Here is a 21,597-nt window from a genome sequence, read left to right as displayed (position 1 = left end):
AGACTGTTTGGCCCATTGTGTTGTGCTGATTAATACGGGGGTATCATGCTAGCGTAACACTTGCAGCAACAGCTGTGAGATCAGGGTTCGATTCCTGCTGCTGTCTGCACTGTGACCATGGGGGTTTCCTCTGGGTGCTCTGGTTTCCTCCCACACTCCAAAAATGTACAGTTCAGGATTAGTAAGCTGTGGCCATGCTATGGAAACAGGGTGACATGCAGCACAATTCTCACTGGTTTGATTTAATGCAAATAACCCATTTCACTGTATGTTTCAATGTACATGTGATAAATAAAGCTAAACTTTATATGTCCTCCACCTCTGTATCATCCATATCCCTCCATTCCCTTCATGTGTCTGTCTAAGCCTTTTAAACTCCACCAATTACCATGTTTCACCCTTGGTCCCCTGTGTCAAAGTTCAAAATGCATTTATTATCAAATGATGTATACCATACACAACCTTGAGGTTCATTTTCTTGCAGACGCCCACAGAAAGAAACAGAAATACAAAGAATCTACACAAAAAAAAACATAGAAACATAGAAAACCTACAGCACAATACAGGCCCTTCGGCCCACAAAGTTGTGCTGAACATGTCCCTACCTTAGAAATTACTAGAGTTACCCATAACCCTCTATTTTTCTGAGTTCCATGTACCTATCCAAAAGTCTCTTAAAAGACCCTATCGTATCCGCCTCCACCACCATCGCTGGCAGCCCATTCCACGCACTCATCACTCTCTGAGTAAAAAAACTTACCCCTGACATCTCCTCTGTATCTACTCCCCAGCACCTGTGTCCTCTTGTGGCAACCATTTCAGCCCTGGAAAAAGCCTCTAACTATCCACTCGATCAATGCCTCTCATCATCTTACACACCTCTTAAGACAACATCCAATGTGTAAAAGGGGACAAATTGTGCAAATAATAACTTTAAAAAAGAACTAGTAACTCCTAGAACATGAGCTGCAGAGTCTCCGAGGTGAGTCCAAAGGCTGTGAGGTCAGCTGAGTGCTGAGGTGTGTGAAGCTGGTCCGGGAGCCCGATGGCTACAGGGCCACAGCTGCTCCTGAACCTGGTGGCGGAGGGCCAAGGCTCCTGCCTGATGGTAATAGCAAGAAGAGAGTGAGACAAGTAAAAAAAATGGGCAGGTGGGGCATTTTGGCTGGCATGGAGTAGTGGGACTGAACACAGGCCTGTTTTCCGCCCTCAGACCTCGTGCTTTAATCAGGCATGAGCTGCACCAAGGCAACGGCTGTCCCAGTGATGGCTGACCTGTCAAGGTGCTGTCCCTGCATTTTGCTGAGTCCTTCCTGTCCTCTAGTGAAAATAAAATCTGTTCTCTAGTGCTGGGGAAAAGACTCTGCCTGTCTGTGTCTCCATTTTAAAACCTCCTGTCAGGTTTTGCCTCCGCCTCTGCTACTGCAGAGAAAACAACCCAACTTTGTCCAGCCTCGTCTTGTATCTCGTACCTTCTCATCCAGGCAGCATCCTGGTGAACCTCTTTGAAACCACCTCCGAAGCCCCCACACCCTTCCTGCAGTGCAGTGACCGGAAATGCTGAGACATGCAGGATGGAAAAGGGCACTGTGGCCCCACTGGCCAATACCAGCTAAAACTCCCATCTAAACTAGTGCCATTTGCCCATGTTTGGCCCTTATCCCACAGCGATAAACCTTTCCGATCCGTGTACCTGTCCAAGTGTCTTCTAATGCACCTGCCTCTAGGTTCCCTGGCAGATTGTTCTGTATTCTGGTTTTTAAAATTTTCCTCCGCTTCCTATTAAATCTCCAGAGTTTCTGCAGATGCTGGAAATCCTGAGCAACACACACAAATGCAAGGGAAATTCTGCAAGTTGGGCAGCATCTATGGAGGAGAATGTTTCAGACAAACTCCTCATGAGGATCTATTTAATCTTTCTCCTCACCTAAAACCTGTGGCCTTTAATTCTTGATTCCCTAACCATGGGGAAACAGATTGTACATTTACCCAGCCTAATCCTAATTATACACTTCTAAGATCACCCCTGGTACTCCTGTCTTCCAAGGAATAACTTGCTCAAACTCCGTAACTCAGTCCGTCCAATCTTGGCAACATCTTTGTAAATCTCTGCACTCTTCCCAGCTTAATGCCATCCTTTTTTAACCAAAATTATAGAAGTTTATTTACTTTCACAAAGGTACAGACAATATTTATAAAGACATTAAGTATTTTCAAATTAAAATATGAGTACTACCGTCTATAAAACACTCTATACCACGGGGGAACCGCTGCCCAATGCCACCTCCCTACAGCAGGGTGGATCAAAACGGAGTGAAGTATTAGAAATGGCAACGTTCTGTACAACTCTCGCATCGCTGAACCCTAGAGAGGGCCCGTCACCCAGTCCAAGGAGCGATTTAACTATTGGGGAAATCGTTGGCAGAACTCATGAGACGGGTGCAAGCTGTGACACTGAAGGAACTGGGCAGTGGTTTGAGGATGGAGCAGGTGTCTAGGAAGTACAGTGCACAAACAGGGAGGTGTATTGCTCTTTCTATTTAGCCTCGAGCACCTTTTATATATGAGAGCGGATGTGGAAGGGATGTTTCCTATAGTGGAGAGTCTAGCCCAGAATTGAAGACTGTCCCTTTGGAACACCGGTGAGGAAGAACTTTTTCAGGCAGAGTGGTGAATCTGTGGAATCCGTTGCCACAGACGGCTGTAGGAACCAAGTCATCGGGGGAATTTAAGCCAGAAATTGCTAGGTTCTTGATTACGAAATGGGTTAAAGGTTATGGGGAGAAGTTATGAGAATAGTGGAGTAGACTCGAAGGGTCGAATGGCCTGAAGCTACGTCTGAGGTTTTTAAACAGCTGTCCATTCGAAACGATCTAGAAACAAAGTGTCCACTTCAGTTCACCGGTCTGAGGAGGTTTGGCGAGTCTCTTTGGACCTGGCGTTCCCTCTCTCCGGGGACATCTGGGCTCAGGAGTGGAAGGCAGTCAGCCTGAGAGCCTGCTGCCGGGTCCTGTGAGTGACCACCCTGGCCAGGCCCGAGGAACAGACCGATGAGGAGGTCGTGTGTCTCAAAAGCTCCTTCGGAAATTCAAAACAGGGCCTTGCAACTCTTCACACTCCGTACTAGTGTGGAACACGAATCCCTCCGGGGAGCAGCAGGGGCAGCCGACTGAGAACCTGTCACACAGCACTGGTCTGTGTAACACCCCCGTCCCAGGTTCAGCATGTAAATACCATAAAACGTACTTTCGAAGCAGAATTAGACCATTTGCTCACATTCGATCGTGGTTGGTTTCAACGTTCCCTCTGTTTCTCTACGGCTGCTCAGCATTGCTCTGAGAGGAAACTGCGCGGCATTTAAAGCGTTTTGTTTGTAATGTGCATACTATGAATATTTAGAAAGAAATTTGAAAAATCTCATACTTTTGATTGTATTTCTTAATTGGGAGGATATTGAAATACAGTACAACGAAGAAATTCCTTCAAGTTTCGTAAACTTAGATGGCGTCGGCAGCGGTCTGGCGGTTTATTAATGAGCTACCGACTGCCATCGTGTTTATTGTTACGATTAGTAACAGTGTTATAACTTGGAACAGTGAGAATGTAAATACTTTGAATTTCTATGTAAAGGTGATACATTTATTATTTAGAAAGTTTGGGGATTATATTCATTCACACATAATTACAGGGTACTGTATTTCAAAATCATGTTAGCAACATACTAAAGAAAGTTCCAACTGCGCGGCAACACCCTATGTGGCGTGAGCATTTCAGTTACCGCGGCCGCGCACCCACGCAGTTTGGGGGCGGGGGGCGGGAACAATGCAGTCTCAACCCCATTCTCCAACATTCGGCCCCAAGCCCATACTAATCAAGAATCTACCAAATTCCACTTTAAATATACCCAATGACCTGGCAATGAATTCCGGAGACTCACCGCCCTCCAGCTAAATCAATCCCTCCTCATCTCTTCGAAAGGGACACTCTCGTATTCTGAGGCCGTGCCTTCTCGTGCTAGACTCCCCCATTATAGGAAACATCCTTGCCTCATCCACTCTGTGAAGACCTTTCAATATTCGACAGGTTTCAATGAGATCCGCCTCGTTGTGCCTCTGCTTGGGAGTTTGTGAAGATTCAGCGTGACATCTAAAACTTTGACAAAGTTTTTGTAGATGTGTGGTGCAGAGTCTAGATAGCAGAATCGATCACTGGTTGCACCGCAGCCTGCTATGGAAACATCAATGTCCTTGAATGAAAGATGCTACAAAATGTAGTGGATACAGCCCTTCCCAAAGCTGAGTACATCTACATGGGGTGTTGTCGCAGGAAAGCAGCATCCATTGTCGGGGTGGGGTGGGGGGGGGGGTCCCTCGCCAACCAGGACATGCTCTCTTCTCACTGCTGCCATCAGGAAAAGGTACAGAAGCCTCAGGATTCACACCATCAGGTTCAGGAACTGTTATTACCCCTCAACCATCAAGCTCTTGAACCAAAGAGGATAACTTCGCTCACCCCATCACTGAAACGTTCCCACAACCTATCAACTCACTTTCAAGGTCTCTTCTACTGTTGTCAATATTTACTGCCTATTTCAAGATTCAAAGTACATTTATTATCAAGGAAAGTATGAAGTATACAACTTTGAGATTTGTTTGCTCACAGGTAGCCATAAAGCAAGAAACCCTAAAGAAGCCAAATAAAGAAAAAAATTAAAGACCAATACCGGAAGCAGAAGAAAGGAAACAAAGATCATGCAAGCAATTAAGCGAACCAAAATGTAGTCCTCAGAGCGGCCCAGAGTAGCCCAAAGCCTCTCCAATACCAGCACATGCTTTCTTATTGTAGATAACGGGCCTAAAACTGCTCACAATACTCTAAATGGTGTCTGACCAGTGCTTTATAAAGTCTCAGCAATACATTCTTGCTTTTATATTTCAGTTTCTTGAAATAAAGACCAACATTGTACTTGCCTTCCTTGTTACCGACTTAACCTGCAAGTATCCCCCCCCCCCCCCCCCACTGTTAGATAGCAGAATCGATCACTGAGGTGTATCCGGACGGCAGACGTGGTCTAGTCAGTGGAGTGTGTGCAGGATTGGCCTATACAAGAAACACTCGGTGCGATGAACTTGATATTCTCGTTCTCTCAAAATGAACGCTAACATTGCATTTGCCTTCCTTACTACCGACTGAACCTGAAAGTTAAGCTTAGGGAATCCTGTATTAGGACACTGCACCTCCGATTTCTGAATTTGCTCCCTGTTTAGAAAATAGTCTATGGTTGCAGTTTCCTTCTACCAAAGTGCATGGCCATACATTTCCCTACACTGTATTCCATCTGGAGAAAGTGGGAGAACACCCGTGTAGACAGACTTACACTGGAGACCCCCACCCCCAACACACACACACACTCCCTCCCTCCCCCTCTCTCTCTCCCTCCCTCCTTCCCCCTCTCTCTCCCTCCCTCCCCCCTCTCTCTCTCCCTCCCTCCCCCCCTCTCTCTCGCTCCCTCCCCCTCTCCCTCTCCCTCTCCCTCTCCCTCCCCCCTTCCCGTGCGGAGTGTACAAGATTGGCCCGTACAGGAAACACCTCGTTGCGATGCGGAACGCGTTTGGCGCCACGGTAGGGTAGCGGAGTTCAATTCCGGCATCCTCTATAAGAAAATCTGTACGTTCTCCTCATGATAATGTGGGTTTCTTCTGGGTGTTTCGGTTGGAAGGTTAATAAATCATTGTAAATTGTCCCATGATTAGATTAGGGTTAAATTGGGGTTTGCTGGACGACACGGCGCGTTGGGATGCAAGGGCTGTTTTGCGCTGTGTCTCAAAATCAACAAAAAGTACATTTCCAAGAAGCGTCTGGTGTTACATAGGACCGTCTCCCGAGGAGTGTGTCGAGTTCTGGGCCCCGATAGGGCATCACGAGCCGAATGTGGCCAGCTCTCGAGATGTCCGCAGTGGCCGGAAGCTTTGACTCCGAAACATGTTACAGGCGTGATAAAGGATTGTGGTTTTGATTAGAGAGAAAATCGCGGTGCCCAGAGATTATATTCTTGGGGAATTGTCCATTGAGGCTATGGGACTGTATTATACACCCATCTCCATATTAACCGTGCTGTAAGGTCTATTGCGCTGTGACAGCGACGATTCAAAAATATACTGACTACCCACTTCTCAAAGACAAATCGGGTTGGGCGTTAAAATGTTGTCGGTAATATCCAAAACCCTTAATCCTGGAAGAAACACGCCTAACTATTCTCACTTAGGTGAAATATTGGTGAGTGGGTGCGTTTAAGGAGGTGTTGAAATCAGTGACCTCCGTACAGTATTAAGACAAGGAACAGATGCAAATCCTCTGCTCTCATTGGCTGTCGCCTGTTTCCAATCAAAATATTGACTCCGCCCCATTCGGGTTTCCACGTGTTGTTGGCGGCTCCGAATAAGTTTTACTATCACCGGCATGTATCGTGAAATGTGTTGTCTTTGCGGTAGCAGCGCAATGCAGTACATAATAATAGAGATAACAGAACGTGAATTTCAGTAAGTATATATAAAATAAGTTAAATAAGTAGTGCAAAAATTAAAAAAAGTAATGAGGTATGTCATGCCCATTCTGAAATCGGATGGCAGAGGGGAAGAAGCTAATCCTGAATCTCTGAGTGTGTGCCTTCAGGTTTCTGTACCCTCCTCTCTGATGGAAGCAATGAAAAGGGTGCATATCCTGGATGATAGGTGTCCTTAATGATGGATGCCGCCTTTTTGAGGCATCGCTTCTTGAAGGTGTCCTGCATGCTAAAGAGTCTAGTGCCCATGATGGAGCTGACTAAGTTTACAAGTCTCGGCAGCTTATTTCGATCCTGTGCAGACGATGATGCAGCCAGTTAAAATGCTCTCCACAGTACATCAGTAGAAATTTGCAATTGTCTTTGCAAATCTCCTCAAACTCCTAATGAAATATAGCCGCTGTCGTGCCATCTTTGTAGCTACATTGATATGTCAGGTCCAGGATAAATCCTCAGAGATATTGGCACGGGCTAACTTGAAATTACTCAAGTGTCCCTTTCTCATCCTTCTGCGAGGACTGGTGTGTGTTCTCTCATCTTGCCCTTTCTGAAGTGCACCATCAGCTCTTTGGTCTTACTGATTCTGAGTGCAAGGTTGTTGCTGATACACCACTCAACTAGCTGATGTACCTCACTCCTATACGTCCTCTCGTCTCCAGCTGACATTCTGCTAACAATTGTATATTTGATGGTATTTGAGTTGTGCCTAGCCACACAGTCATGGGTGTAGGGTAGAGCAGAGGGCTCAGCACACATCCCTGAGGTGCGCCAGTGTTGACCATCAGCGAGGCAGCTGTGCACTGGCCGTCGTGCTTCGCTGTTTTCATTGGCCAGAGATCGCCGGGTTGCACGGTATTGGTCTCTGTGTCCCGGGGAGCGACCAATGACGTGACGCTGATTGATGCCGCTGAAACGTGATGCACCCTGTTACCCCGCTGACGGCAAGGGTATTGGACAATTGCCGCTTGGTGATTGGCTGGCAGAGCGAGGCGGGACAAAGGCCACCACGTGATTGGCCGCGCTCGGGGTGAGCGGGGAAACGGGCGCCCTTCAGCCCCTAGCATGGACGCGATGTCGGTCCGCTCGCCGGCTGTTGGCATCGACTTGGGCACCACCTACTCCTGCGTCGGCGTCTTCCAGCATGGCAAGGTGGAGATAATCGCCAACGACCAGGGCAACCGCACGACGCCCAGCTACGTAGCCTTTACCGACACCGAGCGCCTGATCGGCGATCCGGCCAAGAACCAGGTAGCCATCAATCCCACCAACACCGTCTTCGACGCCAAGCGCCTGATAGGCCGTAGGTTCCAAGACCCGACGGTACAAAGCGACATCAAGCTCTGGCCCTTCACCGGTGAGCGGGAAAGCGCCGGGCTCAGGGGGTGGAGTAAGGAGGGGTATCTGGAAGGGAGAGATGGGGTGGAGTAAGGAGGGGTATCTGGAAGGGAGAGATGGGGTGGAGTAAGGAGGGGTATCTGGAAGGGAGAGATGAGGTGAAGGAGGGGTATCTGGAAGGGAGAGATGGGGTGGAGTAAGGAGGGGTATCTGGAAGGGAGAGATGAGGTGAAGGAGGGGTATCTGGAAGGGAGAGATGGGGTGGAGTGCAGGTGTGAAGGAATAGGGTTGGGTGGGAGTGTGGGGGAGGTGGTGTGGTGGTGGAGAGGCGGAATGGGTGGTGTGGTGGAGGGGATGGATGGGGTGGGAGACTCAGCCATGCGGCCCCTCTACCATATGCTGGCAGCTGGAATGGTGTTGTGCACAGCCCTCTCGATGTGGTGTAACCCAGGCTCTGCATCTAGAGAGCACCGTCAAAATAGAGGGCTATGGGTAAGCCTAGATAGTTCTAAGGTAAGGACGTTTTTGGCACAGCTTTGTGGGCCGAAGGGTCTGTATTGTGCTGTAAGTTTTCTGTGTTTCTAACAATCATTCAATGGTCAAAGCCACTTGGATCACATTTCTTCCCCATTCTGATGTTTGGTCTAAACAACAATGAACCTCTTAATGCAACAAGATGGTGCTGCATATGGCGGCTGTGTTGAGAGCTCCGTTTCAGCTTTACAGTATACTGATAATTTCTGCGATTTCCTTTACAGTATACTGATAATTTCTGCGATTTCCTTTACAGTATACTGATAATTTCTGCGATTTCCTTTGCATTTCTTGTTCAAGTAGTTGATGGTCTCATTCGATATGATAGACTGGCTCTTCTGAACATCAGGAAGATGGCACTAAATGCTGCCTTTTCTACACTGGTAACCCCAACGTAAGAGATCAACGGCAGGCTCATTTACTACACTGCCGCTACCTTGGAGTGAGGGAGAAGGACCGGCATTCTGGTGAGGGCGTGCTAATCAGCCACCAACTACTAGCACACTCCTAGCTAACGTTCAATCCCTGGACAATAATCTGTGCGAACTGAGAGCCAGAATTTCCTACCAGTGGGGAAACAAAGGAATGTGACATTTTGTGCTTGGTGGAGATCTGGCTGATGGATGAGATACCAGATCATGCCATCGAGCCCTCTGGGTTCTCACTGTTCTGGGTGGACACATCAAAAAGCCTCTCTGGGAAGAGTAAGAGAGATGGTCAGCAGTGCTTGGTGTGACCCCTGGAATGTGCATGCCCTCAAATCCTTTTGTTCCCTGGATTTGGAGTACCTTGTGCTGCTGTGGAAACCTTTCTGGCTGCTTAGGGAGTTCACGGCTATTATTATCACAGCTGTCAAGGAACTGTACGAGACCATCAGCACCCTGGAGACTGCACAACCGGAGGCTGCATTCATCATTGCCAGTGACTTTAATAGAGCACATTGACAAAAGTCTCTCCGAAGTTTTGTCAACATATCCAGGTGAGCACACGGAGACATAGTGTACTAGATCACTGCTACTCTCCCTTCTACAACGCTTACAAAGCACTCCTTCTCCCAACATTTGGAAAATCAGATCACTTCTCCATCTTGCTGCTGCTGAGGTACAGGCAGAAGCTGAAACAAGAGGTGGCCAGAGTTAAAACTGTCCACTGTTGGTCCGACCAATCGGCCTCCATGCTACAGGACTGCTTTGATGACGTCGACTGGAATGTCTTCCATGATGAGGTTGTTGCCTCCCCTAGAAATCACTCGGGGTCTATCCAAACCAGAAATCCTGGATCAACAGTTCTATGTGAGCAGCGCTTACTGCGTAACACAGGGCTTACGTTGCCAGTGACCAACAGGAACTCAGGAAATGCAGCTACGATCTGTGCAAAGTCATCAGGGCAACAAAAGAACAATACCAGGACAAGGTTCAGACACAATTCTCCACCAACAACACTTGCAGCTTACGGCAAAGTCTGCACACCATCGCAGACTTCAAAGCTAAATGCAGTGGAGTTTCCAACATTGCTGCCTCTCTCCCAGATGTGCTAAATATTTTTTACTCCCGATTTGATGTTGTCAATACTGAGCCCCTGAGGAGAGCCGCTGAGGCTGAAGTATGCGTGTTTCCCAGGAGTGGACAGTCGCAAGGCTAAGGAACTGGATGGCATCCCAGGGCGGGTATAGAGTGTGCGTGGCAGAGCTGCCAGGTGTGCTTACAAGCATTTGTAACCTCTCCCCCAGTATAGAGTGCAGCATTTATTGACTGTCCATAACTGCTTTTGACAAGTTAAGGTTGAGACACCTTTTTGAATTGTCACTAGGTAAGGAGTTCTAGGATATTGACTCAGTGATGATGAAGGAACACCAATATATTTCCAATTTAGGACACTGAAAGAACCGTTCAGGTGGTGGTGTTACCAGGCATGAGCTGGTGTCCCGCCTGCTGGGTCACTGGTTTGGAATGTGGTGTCAGAGTAATCTGCTTGATTAGCTGCAGTGCATTTCGTAGAGTGTTCACATTGCATCCACCATGTGGATGGAAATGATGCTTAGGGTGGTGTCTGACAAGCTAGTCATGATCAGTACTTTGGATAATCTTGAGTTTTTTTAATATGTTCTGCAACTGTACTCTTCCAAGCAAGTAGAGGGTATTTCATTACCTTCCTAATTTATGGTAGTGGAATATCTTTGGTACGTCAAGAGGTGCTGTCAAATAGCTTGCATGTCTGGCACTTATATAAAGGGAGCATTGATTGGGGAATCAATGTTAATAAAGCATTGGGAGAATCCACAATCATCTTAAATGCAGTGCTCTAAGGTCTTTTATACCAGAATGAAAAAGGGGCCTCCTCATATTCTGCCTGAGTCATCTACAACAAGTTGGCATGAAAGCTGAATTGCCCAATTGTACATAATTTATACCTACTGTGTTCCTTTTCTCTCTCCTTATCTATCTACTTCATCTTAAGTAAAACCCCACGCTTCCTAACTGACTGTATCATTGCCTGGTATGGGAACTGTACTTCCCTCAATCACAGGACTCTGCAGAGAGTGGTGCGGATAGCCCAGTGCATCTATAGATGTGAACTTCCCAGTATTCAGGACATCTACAGAGCCAGGTGTGTACCACAAACCGTTCCAGTTGCTACCATCCGGGAAACGGCACCGCAGCATAAGAGCCAGGACCAACAGGCTCTGGGACAGCTTCTTCCACCAGGCCATCAGACTGATTAATTTACACTGATACAATTGTATTTTTATGTTATGTTGACTGTCCTGTTGTACATACTATTTATTATAAATTCCACATTGCACATTTAGACGGAGACAAAACAGAAAGATTTTTACTCTTCATGTATATGAAGGACGTAAGTAATAAAGTCAATCCAATTCAAACTATGTCTGCATGCTTTTAGGCATTGAGTTGCTGACACATGATTTGCAGCTTAGGTCTTTTGACTTCTAGAATCTGCATTTATGTTTAAATTATTATCTGTTTCCCCTTAAACAAAAGCTCTTCCAATCTTTGTAGATTTATCAAACATAAGTGCTATACATAAAACCATATTTGCTCTATGCAATCCTGATTTTTATCTTTGGATCTTTATGCAATGTCTAATATGGGTATGCACAATTCACCAAACAACGTTAGGCTATCTTGCACTGTAGCAATTTAATTTTCTGTCCCCTCATTCTTAATTAGAGAAATTGCTTTATTTCTTCCTAATTTAATGTGAACATTGTTGTTTGTCATCTATATTAACAATCTGGAATACAACCCCATTCTCCTGCCTTCTCCGTGTAACATTTCATGGCCTGACTTGTCAAGTATCTATCAACCTCTGCTTAAATACACCCAATGACCTGGCCTCCACAGCAATGAATTCCTGTGGCAATGAATTCCACAGATTTGCCACCCTCTGACTAAAGAAGTTCATACTAATCTGTTTTAAAAGGAATTCCTTCAATTCTGATGCTGTGCTCTCTTAGTCCTAGACTACTCCACTGTAGGAAACATTCTCTCCACATCCACTCTATCTTGGCCTTTCAACATTCAATAGATTTCAGTAAGATCCTCCCTCATTCTTCTAAGTTCCAGCAAATACAGGCCAAGAACCATCAGGTGCTTCTCATATGATAAGCTTTTCATTCCCAGAATGATTTTTGTGAACCTCCTTTGAACCCCCTCCAGTTTCAACAATCCTTTTTAAGATGAGGGACCCAAAACTGCTCACAATACTCTTAAGTGAGGCCTCACCAGTGCCTTATAAAGCCTCAGAATTAGATCCTTGTTTTTATATTCTCATCATAAAATGAATGCTAATGTTCATTTTCTTTCCTCACCACCAACTCAACCTGCAAGTTAACTTCTAGGAATCCAGCATGAAGACTCCCAAGTCCCTTTGCACCTCAGATTTTTGAATTCTCTCCGTTTAGAAAATTTATGCTTTTATTTCTTCTACTAAAGTGCATAACCATATACTTGCTGACACTGTATTCCATCTGCCATTTCTTTGCCCATTCTTCTAATCTAAGTCCTTCTGTAACTTCTCTGCTTCCTCAAAACTACATGCCTCACCACCTTTCTTTGTATTGTCCTCAAAGTTGGCCATAAAACCATCAATTCCATCATCCAAATCTTTGACGTTTAACATAAAAAGTGAGCCCAGCAGCATCCCCTGCAGAGCACCACTAGTCACCACTAGCTAATCAGAAAAGGTTACCTTTATTTCCACACTGTCCCTCCTGCCAGTCAGCCAATGTTCTGTTCGTGTTAGTATCTTTCCTATAACAACCTGGGCTATTATCTTTCTAGGCAGCCTCGTGAGCAGCACCTCATAAACGTCCTTCTGAAAATTAAAGCATACAACATCTATCCTCTTTTGTCTATCCTGCTTGTTATTTATTCAAAGAATTCCAATAGATTTGTCAGGCACGATTTTCCCTTAAGGAAACCATGCTGACTTTGGCCTATTTTTTTACCAGTTGCCTCCAAGTATTCCTAAACCTCATCCTTAATAATTGACTCCAACATCTTCTCAACCACTGAGGTTGGGCCAACTGATCTTTAATTTCCTTTCTTCTGCCTCCCTCCCTTCTTGAGGAATGGAACGACATTTGCAATTTTCTAATCCTCTCGATCCATGCCAGAATCTAGTGATCCTTGATCATTATTAATGTCTCGACAGCATCTTCAGCTATTTTTTTCAGAACCCTGGGTTGTAGTCCATCTAGTCCAGGTGACATATCTACCTTCAGACCTTCCAGCTTCCCAAGCACTTTTCCCTAATTATAGCAACTGAACTCACTTCTGTTCCCTGACTCTTGAGTTTCTGGCATACTGCTCATGACTTCCACAGTGAAGACTGGTGCAAAATAATTATTTTGTCCGTCCTCCATTTCCCTGTTCCCTCATTACTACCTCTTTAGTGTCATTTTCCTGTGGTCTGATATCTACTCCTGCCGTTCTTTTACTCATTATATATCTTGAAAAACACTTTTGTAATCTGCTTTGATATTAGTCAGCTTAACTTCATATTTTATCTTTTCCCTCCTTATGGCTTTTTAGTTGCCTTCTGTTGGTTTTCACATTTTGCAATCCTCTAACTTTACATTAATTTTTGCTCTATTATATGTTTTTTTTTTTGCATTTATGTTGACTTTGACTTCCCTTGTCAGCCACAGTTATGTCATCCCATCTTTAGAATATCTCTTATTTGGAATGTATCTCTCTGGGCTTTCCAAATCGCTCCCAGAAACTCCAGCCATTGTTGCTCTGCCATCAACCCTGCTGGTGTCCCCTTCCAATCAACGTTGGCCAGCTCCTCTCATGCCTCTGTAATTCCCTTTACTCCATGATATATCTGACTTCAGCTTCTCCTTTTCAAATTGCAAGATGAAGTCTATTATATTATCACTGCATCCTAAGGGTTCCTTTACCTTTAGCTCCTTAATCAAATCCAGTTCATTACACAACATTCATTCCAGAAATAGCTGATCCCCTAGTGGGCTCAACCACAAGCTGCACTAAAAAGCCATCTCATCGGCATTCTACAAATTCTCTTTTGGGGTCCATAGTCGGCACCAATCTGATTTTCCTAATCTACCTGCATATTGAAATCCCTCATGATGATTGTAACATTACCCTTTTGACATCTATTTTCTTCCACCTGTTGTAATTTGTAGCCTACATCCTGTCCACTCTTTGGACGGCTGTAAATAACTCCCATCAGGAACCCTTGCAATTCCTCAGCTCTACCCACAAGGATTCTACATCTTCTGATCCTATACCACCTCTAAGGATTTGATTTCATTTCTTACCAACAGAGCATGTCACCCCTTCTGCCTGCCTCTCCTTTTGATGCATTGAGCATCTTGGATGTTAAGCTCCCAAACATAATCTTCTTTCAGCCACAACTGAATGATGCCCATGTCATACCTACCAATCTAGCTGCACTACAAGATCATCTGCCTTGTTCCGTATGCTGTGTGCCTTCAAATGTATGTCAGTCCTGTATTAATCACTCCTTTTGATTTTGTCCCCCGTTACACTGCAACTCATCCCACTGTCTGCAATTTTGCCCAATCATCAACCTCTCCCTGCTCAAGTAGAGCAGTCTCATTACACACTACCTCTGCTTGTATACCAACTGCCCCATCCTCAGCCCTATCACTCGCTTTCGTGTCAAAACTGCCCACAAGGCTTTTGGCACTCCCCCCCCCCCCCCCAGTTCAGGTGTAACCTGCCCCTTTCGTACAGGTCATACCTTCCCCAGAAGAGAAAGGTATTCTGCCCCCTGCACCAGTTCCTCACCCATGCATTCATCTGCCAAATTGTCCTATTCTTACTCTCACTAGATGTGGCATAGGCAGCAATCCAGAGATTACTACCCTGAATATAGTACTGCTTTTCAGCTTTCCACCTAGCTCCCTAAATTCTCTTCGGGGCCTGCTCCCTTTTCCTATCTTTGTCTTTGGTGCCAATATGTACCTAGACTTCAAGCTGCTCCCCCTCCCCTTTAGGATGCCGTGGATTTGATCCTAAATGTCTGTGACCCTGGTATCTGGAAGGCAACATACCATCTGGTGTCTCTATTGCATCCACAGAATCTCATGTCTATTCTTACCTACCAGATCCAGTCATTGCAGCTCCCACTGGTAAGTCATCAACCCTCCCCCCCACCTCACCAAACGGTATCTAAAGTGGTATACTTATTGTTGATGGGAATGGTCACAGGAGAATTCTGCACTGGTTGCCCATTTCCTTTCCCTCTCCTGACAGTCACCCAGGGACCTGCCTCCTGCAAGTTAGGGTTGATTACCTCATGTAGCTCCTATCCATCACCTCAGTTTTCCGTATGAAACGAAGGTCAGTGAGCTGCAGCTCTGGTTCCTTGGCACGTCCTCTGAAGAGCTGAACTCAGTGCGCCTGGTGTAGATATAGTTATCCAGGAGGCTAGAGGTCTCCCAGAATTCCCACATCTCACGTAAAGAACACAACACAGCTCCTGGAGCCGTCCTCACTGCTCTACGTATGTACTAACAAAGAATGAAGAAGAAACTTGCCGGATACTTGGCTTGCTTAAATTTGTTGAGCCAAAGTTTGCCCACTCTTAGCACTGGTCCACTCACACAATGGCCACTCTGTTTGTCGCTACCTTATTTTTATTTACCCATGCTAATAAATCATTAGAAAATAGCAAAATCCCGCGAATGCTCCTTTTTTCTTAAAACATCTCGTGGACCTGTGAGTTGCCTCCTCTCTTGCTCCTGATTTGATTGCGCTGCAGGAAAAATGCTGACAAGTGTGAGGTGTTTCACTTTGGGAGGAGAAACTGAGGTAGGACTTTAAAAAGAGTGAACAGTAAGGCATTAAAGGGTGTGTAGAACAGGGGGATCTGGGAATACAAATCCCTATTTCCTTGAAAGTGGCATCACGGGTTTAAAAGGTCTCCAGTCTCCCCAGCATCAAGGACATCTTCAAAAGGTAATGCCTCAAAAAGGCTCCATCCATCATTAAGGACCCCCGTCACCTGGGACATGCCCTCTTCTCAGTCCTACCATCAAGTAGGAGGGACAGGAGCCTGAAGACACGCTTAACATTTTAGAAACAGCTTCTTCCACTCCGCCATCAGATTTCTGAATGGACAATGAATCCTCTATTTTATTTTTTGTTCTCTTTTTGCACTGCTTACTTGCCTGTATGTTTCCTTTTTGTAATTTAAAGCATATTGTTATGTATTGTACCTACTACAGTACCGCTGTTTAAAAAAAAAAAGAACATATTTCACAACATTTGCCAGTGATATTAAATCTGATTCTGATAATGAGAGCTTTTGGCACATTGGCCTTTGTAAATTAAAAGAATTGAGATATTATGTTGATAGTGCGTGAGACCAAATTTTAAGTAAAATCTGCATTTTTTTGTCACCTACTTACAAAGAAGATATCAATAAATTTGAAAGAGTGCAGAAAAAAATTTACGAGGATGTTGCCAGAACTTGAGGACCTGAGTTGTAGGAAAAGGTTGAATGGGTTAAGTCTTCATTCCGTAAGTGTCACTTCCTACAGAAGTGTTCATTCTGTAGGAGAATGAGGGGAGATTTTGTAGAGCTATACACAATTTTGAGTGGTATAGATAGGGTAAATGTAAGCAGGCTTTTTTTTTACTGTTTGGGGAGACTAGAACACGGGTTCATATGTTAAGGATGAAATATTGAAGGTGAACCTGGGGTGGGAAGGACTTTGATCAGAGTGTGGAATGAGCTGCCAGCTGAAGTGATGGATTCCATTTCAATTGCAACGTTTAAGAGAAGGACCTATTTCCTTGATGTAGTACTCTGACTTTGTTATAGAATCTAGAAGATTTTGGAAGTTCACCAGTTTGCCTGTGGACCAATTTGTTCAAACCAATAGGAGAAAGTTATTTCTACCATCTCACCATTTTAGGAGTTTATAGGTTAATCTAGGTGAATGATCTCTGGAAGGGGCAAGTTTCTGTTGGGGGAAGTACTTGGTTCCTGGGGGCAGGTGGGGTGGAGAAACTGCTTCTTTAACTAAGAAATGGTGTTCATTCAACATTTAACAATATATTTCTTTGTTCTTCATCTCCCAGTGATCAATGATGGAGGGAAACCCAAAGTCCAGGTGGAGTACAAAGGGGAAAATAAGACATTCTTTGCTGAGGAGATTTCCTCTATGGTGCTAACAAAAATGAAAGAGATAGCAGAAGCATACCTAGGCAGTCAAGTCACCAATGTCGTCATCACAGTGCCAGCTTACTTTAATGATAGTCAAAGACAAGCTACCAAAGATGCTGGAACCATTGCTGCTTTAAATGTGATGAGAATAATTAATGAACCAACAGCTGCTGCTATCGCTTATGGACTAGACAAAGCAGGACCTGGTGAGCATAATGTTCTCATCTTTGACCTGGGAGGCGGAACTTTTGATGTTTCGATCCTTACCATCGAAGATGGCATCTTTGAGGTCAAGTCCACTTCTGGAGATACTCACCTGGGGGGAGAAGATTTTGACAGTCGCATGGTGAACCACTTTATTGAGGAATTCAAACGGAAATTTAAGAAGGACATCTCCCAGAACAAGCGGGCAGTAAGACGTTTGCGCACAGCTTGTGAGCGTGCCAAAAGGACTCTGTCCTCGAGTACACAGGCCAATGTTGAGATTGACTCCTTGCATGAAGGTGTAGACTTCTACACATCAATCACCAGGGCCCGGTTTGAAGAGTTGAATAGTGATCTCTTCAGAGCTACACTGGAACCCATTGAGAAAGCCCTTCGCGATGCCAAGATTGACAAATCTCGGATTCAGGATGTTGTCCTTGTGGGAGGCTCCACAAGAATCCCTAAAATCCAGAGTATACTTCAAGACTTTTTCAATGGGAAGGAACTGAACAAAAGCATCAATCCCGATGAGGCAGTAGCTTATGGTGCCGCAGTGCAGGCAGCCATTTTAACAGGTGACAAGTCTGAGAATGTACAGGACCTGTTGCTCCTGGATGTCGCTCCCCTGTCTCTTGGTATTGAGACAGCTGGTGGGATCATGACTCCCCTCATTAAACGAAACACCACCATCCCTACCAAACAGACACAGGTCTTCACCACTTACTCAGAAAACCAAACTAGTGTCCTTATTCAAGTCTACGAAGGGGAAAGAGCAATGACCAAAGACAACAATCTGCTTGGTACGTTCAGCCTGGCCGACATCCCACCAGCTCCACGTGGAGTGCCTCAGATAGAGGTGACCTTTGATATAGATGCCAATGGCATCCTGAATGTTTCGGCAGTTGACAAGAGCACAGGACACACAAACAAAATCACCATTACCAATGACAAGGGCCGGCTGAACAAAGATGACATTGAGCGCATGGTGCAGGAGGCAGAGCGCTACAAGGCAGAGGATAACCAGAACAGGGAGAAGGTGGCTGCCAAGAACATGCTCGAGTCCTACGCGTACAGCATGAAGCAGGCTGTACAGGATGAGAACCTGAAAGGGAAGATCAGTGAGGAGGATGGGAAGGCTATCCTGGCAAAATGTCAGGAGGTCCTTAGCTGGTTAGAAAGAAACCAGACAGCAGAGAAGGAGGAGTTGGATCATCAGCAGAAAGAGCTAGAGAAAGTCTGTAAACCACTTCTCAAGTTCTTCAGATGCCCCTGCAGTAGGATACCTCCAGGAGCCAGCAGTTCTTCGGTTCCCAGCAGCCCAACTGGACCCACAATTGAAGAGGTTGACTGAGTGAGGTGGCTAAGGGCATCGGAAGATCTACTTATTTTTCTTGTTCCCTCAGCATTAATGGGGCGAGGAGGGAGGGAACACTTAATGTATTATCGATAACAAGCCATTCAGATAATACAAAGGACTCAACTGCTTATTTCTCTATCTTACTGTAGATTAATTATCAGAGTTTAATTACACATTATCACATACATATACTATTTTTAAATTTAGAGATACAGCAGGGTAACAGACCTTTCTGATCCGACAAGCCCATGCTGTCCAATTACACTTGTGTGACAGATTAACCTATTCATCTGAACATCTTTGGAATGAGAATCCGGAGAAGACCCACACAGTCATGAGGGGAATGTTAAACTCCTTACAGACAGTGGGAATTGAACTTGGGTCACTGGCCCTGTGATAGTGTTGTGCTAACTGCTATGCTTCCTTGCTACCTGTTATTGCTGTCCCTAAATCATTGCTTTTAAAAATTATCACCGGGTACTCTGAATTCACAAACAGCTTGCATGATCTTTACAGTCATAGAGCAATGCAGAATGAATGCAGGCCCTTTGATCCAGAGTCCATGCTGACCATGGAGCCAACCCAGCTAATGCCAACTTCCTGCATTTGGCCCATATCACTCTAATCAAAGCCTGCCCTTCCATGTACCATTGTAGCAGCCTCAACCCCTCTGCTTGCAGCTGATTTCCTATATGCACCACCTTTTTATGTGGGGAAAATGTTGCCCCTCGGGTTCCTTTTAAATATTTCCAAACCTGTGCCCCTGATCTTGGTCCCTCCTATCCTGCAGAAAAGACTGTTGCCTTCCACCTTATCTAGGTCTTTCATAATTTTAAACATTACTATCAGGTTGCCCATTTTTCTCTTATCTTCCAGAGAATAAAAACCTAACCTAATCTTTAGCAACTTCATATGTCAGTAAAGGTTGTGCTGTTGATTTAATTTGGAGTAAAAATAACTAATGAAAATGGAAAATAATTTTTTCATTCCTAATGTGATAGCGATTTGAAACTTGCTGCTTTACAGTTCTTTCCATGCTAAAGCAGTTAATGGAGAGGAGATCTACAGCACAGCAACAGGTCCTTCAGCCCACAATGTTGTGCTGAACCTGTTAAATTAGTGATCAAATGGCCAGCTAAACTAGTTGTTTGGCCTGGTAAGCCTCTTCTGCGTCTGCTTCAAAGCCTCAACATTCTTCCTGTAGTGGGACAACCAGAAATGAATGCAATACTCCATATGCTTCCTAATTCTAATTCCTAATGCAACTTTATAAAGTTGCAAGCTAAATCTACCCTTTTTATTGGAGATCAGAAACCATCAATTCTTTGAGGGAGGAAAGGAATTGTCAATGTTACGAGTTGAATTGACTATTTCTTGCATCCTTCATGTACATGAGGAGTAAAAATCTTTGTTACACCTCCATCTAAATGTGCAATGTATAGAGATTTGTAATAAATAGTATGTACAACAGGACCGTCAATATAACATAGAAATACGATTGTAACAGTGTGAATTAATCAGTCTGATGGAAGAAGCTGTCCTGGAGCCTGTTGGTCCTGGCTTTTATGCTGCGGTATCATTTCCCAGATGGTAGCAGCTGGAACATTTTGTGGTACTCACCGGTCTCTATAAATGTCCTGAATAGTGGGAAGTTCACATCTACAGATGCACTGAGCTGTCCGCACCACTCTCTGCAGAGTCCTGTGATTGAGGGAAGTACAGTTCTCGTACCAGGCAGTGATGCAGCCAGTTAGGATGCTCTCAATTGTGCCCCTGTAGAAAGTCCTTGAGATTTGGGGACTTGTGCCAGAGTTCTTCAACTGTCTGAGGTGAAAGAGGTGCAATTGTGCTTTTTTTTCACCACCCAGCCAGTATGTACAGACCACCTGAGATCCTCGTTGATGTGTATGCTGAGGAACTTAAAGCTGTTCACACTCTTAACCTTGCATCTAGTCCTGATGCAGTTTCTAACCCAAAACGACCCTGTCCATCTCCTTCCACAGATGTTGCTTGATCTGAGAAGATCCTCCAGCAGACTGCCTATTTTTTTTGCTCCAGGTTTCAGTATTTACAGCTTCTTTTGTCGCCCTCCATTCCTTATTGGAAAAAGGAACACGGAGGAGGAGCAACACACCTTTATTGGGCTCCTCACAAAAGGAAACCACACAATTTCTTTGACTGTGAAGAAAGTCTTTCATTTCCTGGCCCTGTTTGGAGAGATACAAGTCTGTGTATTGCAGTTGGACAACTCTTCAATGTTCCTTTGACACAGATAAGTTTGTAGAAACCAAACATGCCTTTACAACTTGTGTATCAGATTAAAATATAACACCTGCAAAATACTTGTCTCCATTCAAGGATGTGGTAGGATCAAGGTGAATACTACATTTGGTCTATTATCTTCAAAGGTTGCTGTGTACCTTATTTGTTAAATTGTATTGTTTCGTGTTTCAATTCATCACAGATGTGAAATGTTGAAAATTAAACATCTTAGATCAATAGGGTCGGACTTTTTAACAGTAAATGTGGGGGGAAACTGAAGAAGTTGTTTGTAAAAATTCCTGTTCTAAGCTAAATTAACCTAAACGAAGGCAACACAGGACCAAGGTAATCTTGAGTTTTTGACTCTACTATCCAGTGAATGAAACATGAACACCTTCCATTTTCCTCTGATCCTGCCATGTACATAACCTCTTGTGATCCAGAACTTGCCATCACCTCCATATTTTTTTTAAAAAGGTCATTTTGGAAAATTGACAGTGCTCAGTAATATCTTTGATTGAATTGAACAATCTTGAGACAAAGTGCCCTTTTAGTGTAAAAGATAAGAAAAACTGATGAATTTATTTACCTGCAGAGGTTAGAGACTCCACGTTACTGGCTCTTGTCTCTGCTGCCCACTGGAAGGTAATCTCCA

The 21,597-nt window shown here is 44.7% G+C and overlaps 1 protein-coding gene across 1 annotated transcript; it reads left to right on the top strand.

Moving 5' to 3' along the window:
* The first annotated feature begins 7,633 nt into the window (after positions 1–7,633).
* On the top strand, positions 7,634–21,597 carry LOC140724809 (heat shock-related 70 kDa protein 2-like). Its single transcript, XM_073039447.1, has 2 exons — positions 7,634–7,916; positions 17,035–21,597. Exons 1-2 carry the CDS (start codon positions 7,634–7,636, stop codon positions 18,672–18,674), a joined length of 1,923 nt encoding a protein of 640 aa, XP_072895548.1. The 3' UTR covers positions 18,675–21,597.

Source organism: Hemitrygon akajei, chromosome 3, assembly GCF_048418815.1.
Source record: "Hemitrygon akajei chromosome 3, sHemAka1.3, whole genome shotgun sequence".
Lineage (NCBI taxonomy): Eukaryota > Metazoa > Chordata > Chondrichthyes > Myliobatiformes > Dasyatidae > Hemitrygon > Hemitrygon akajei.
This window is presented reverse-complemented; position numbering and strand designations above follow the sequence as displayed.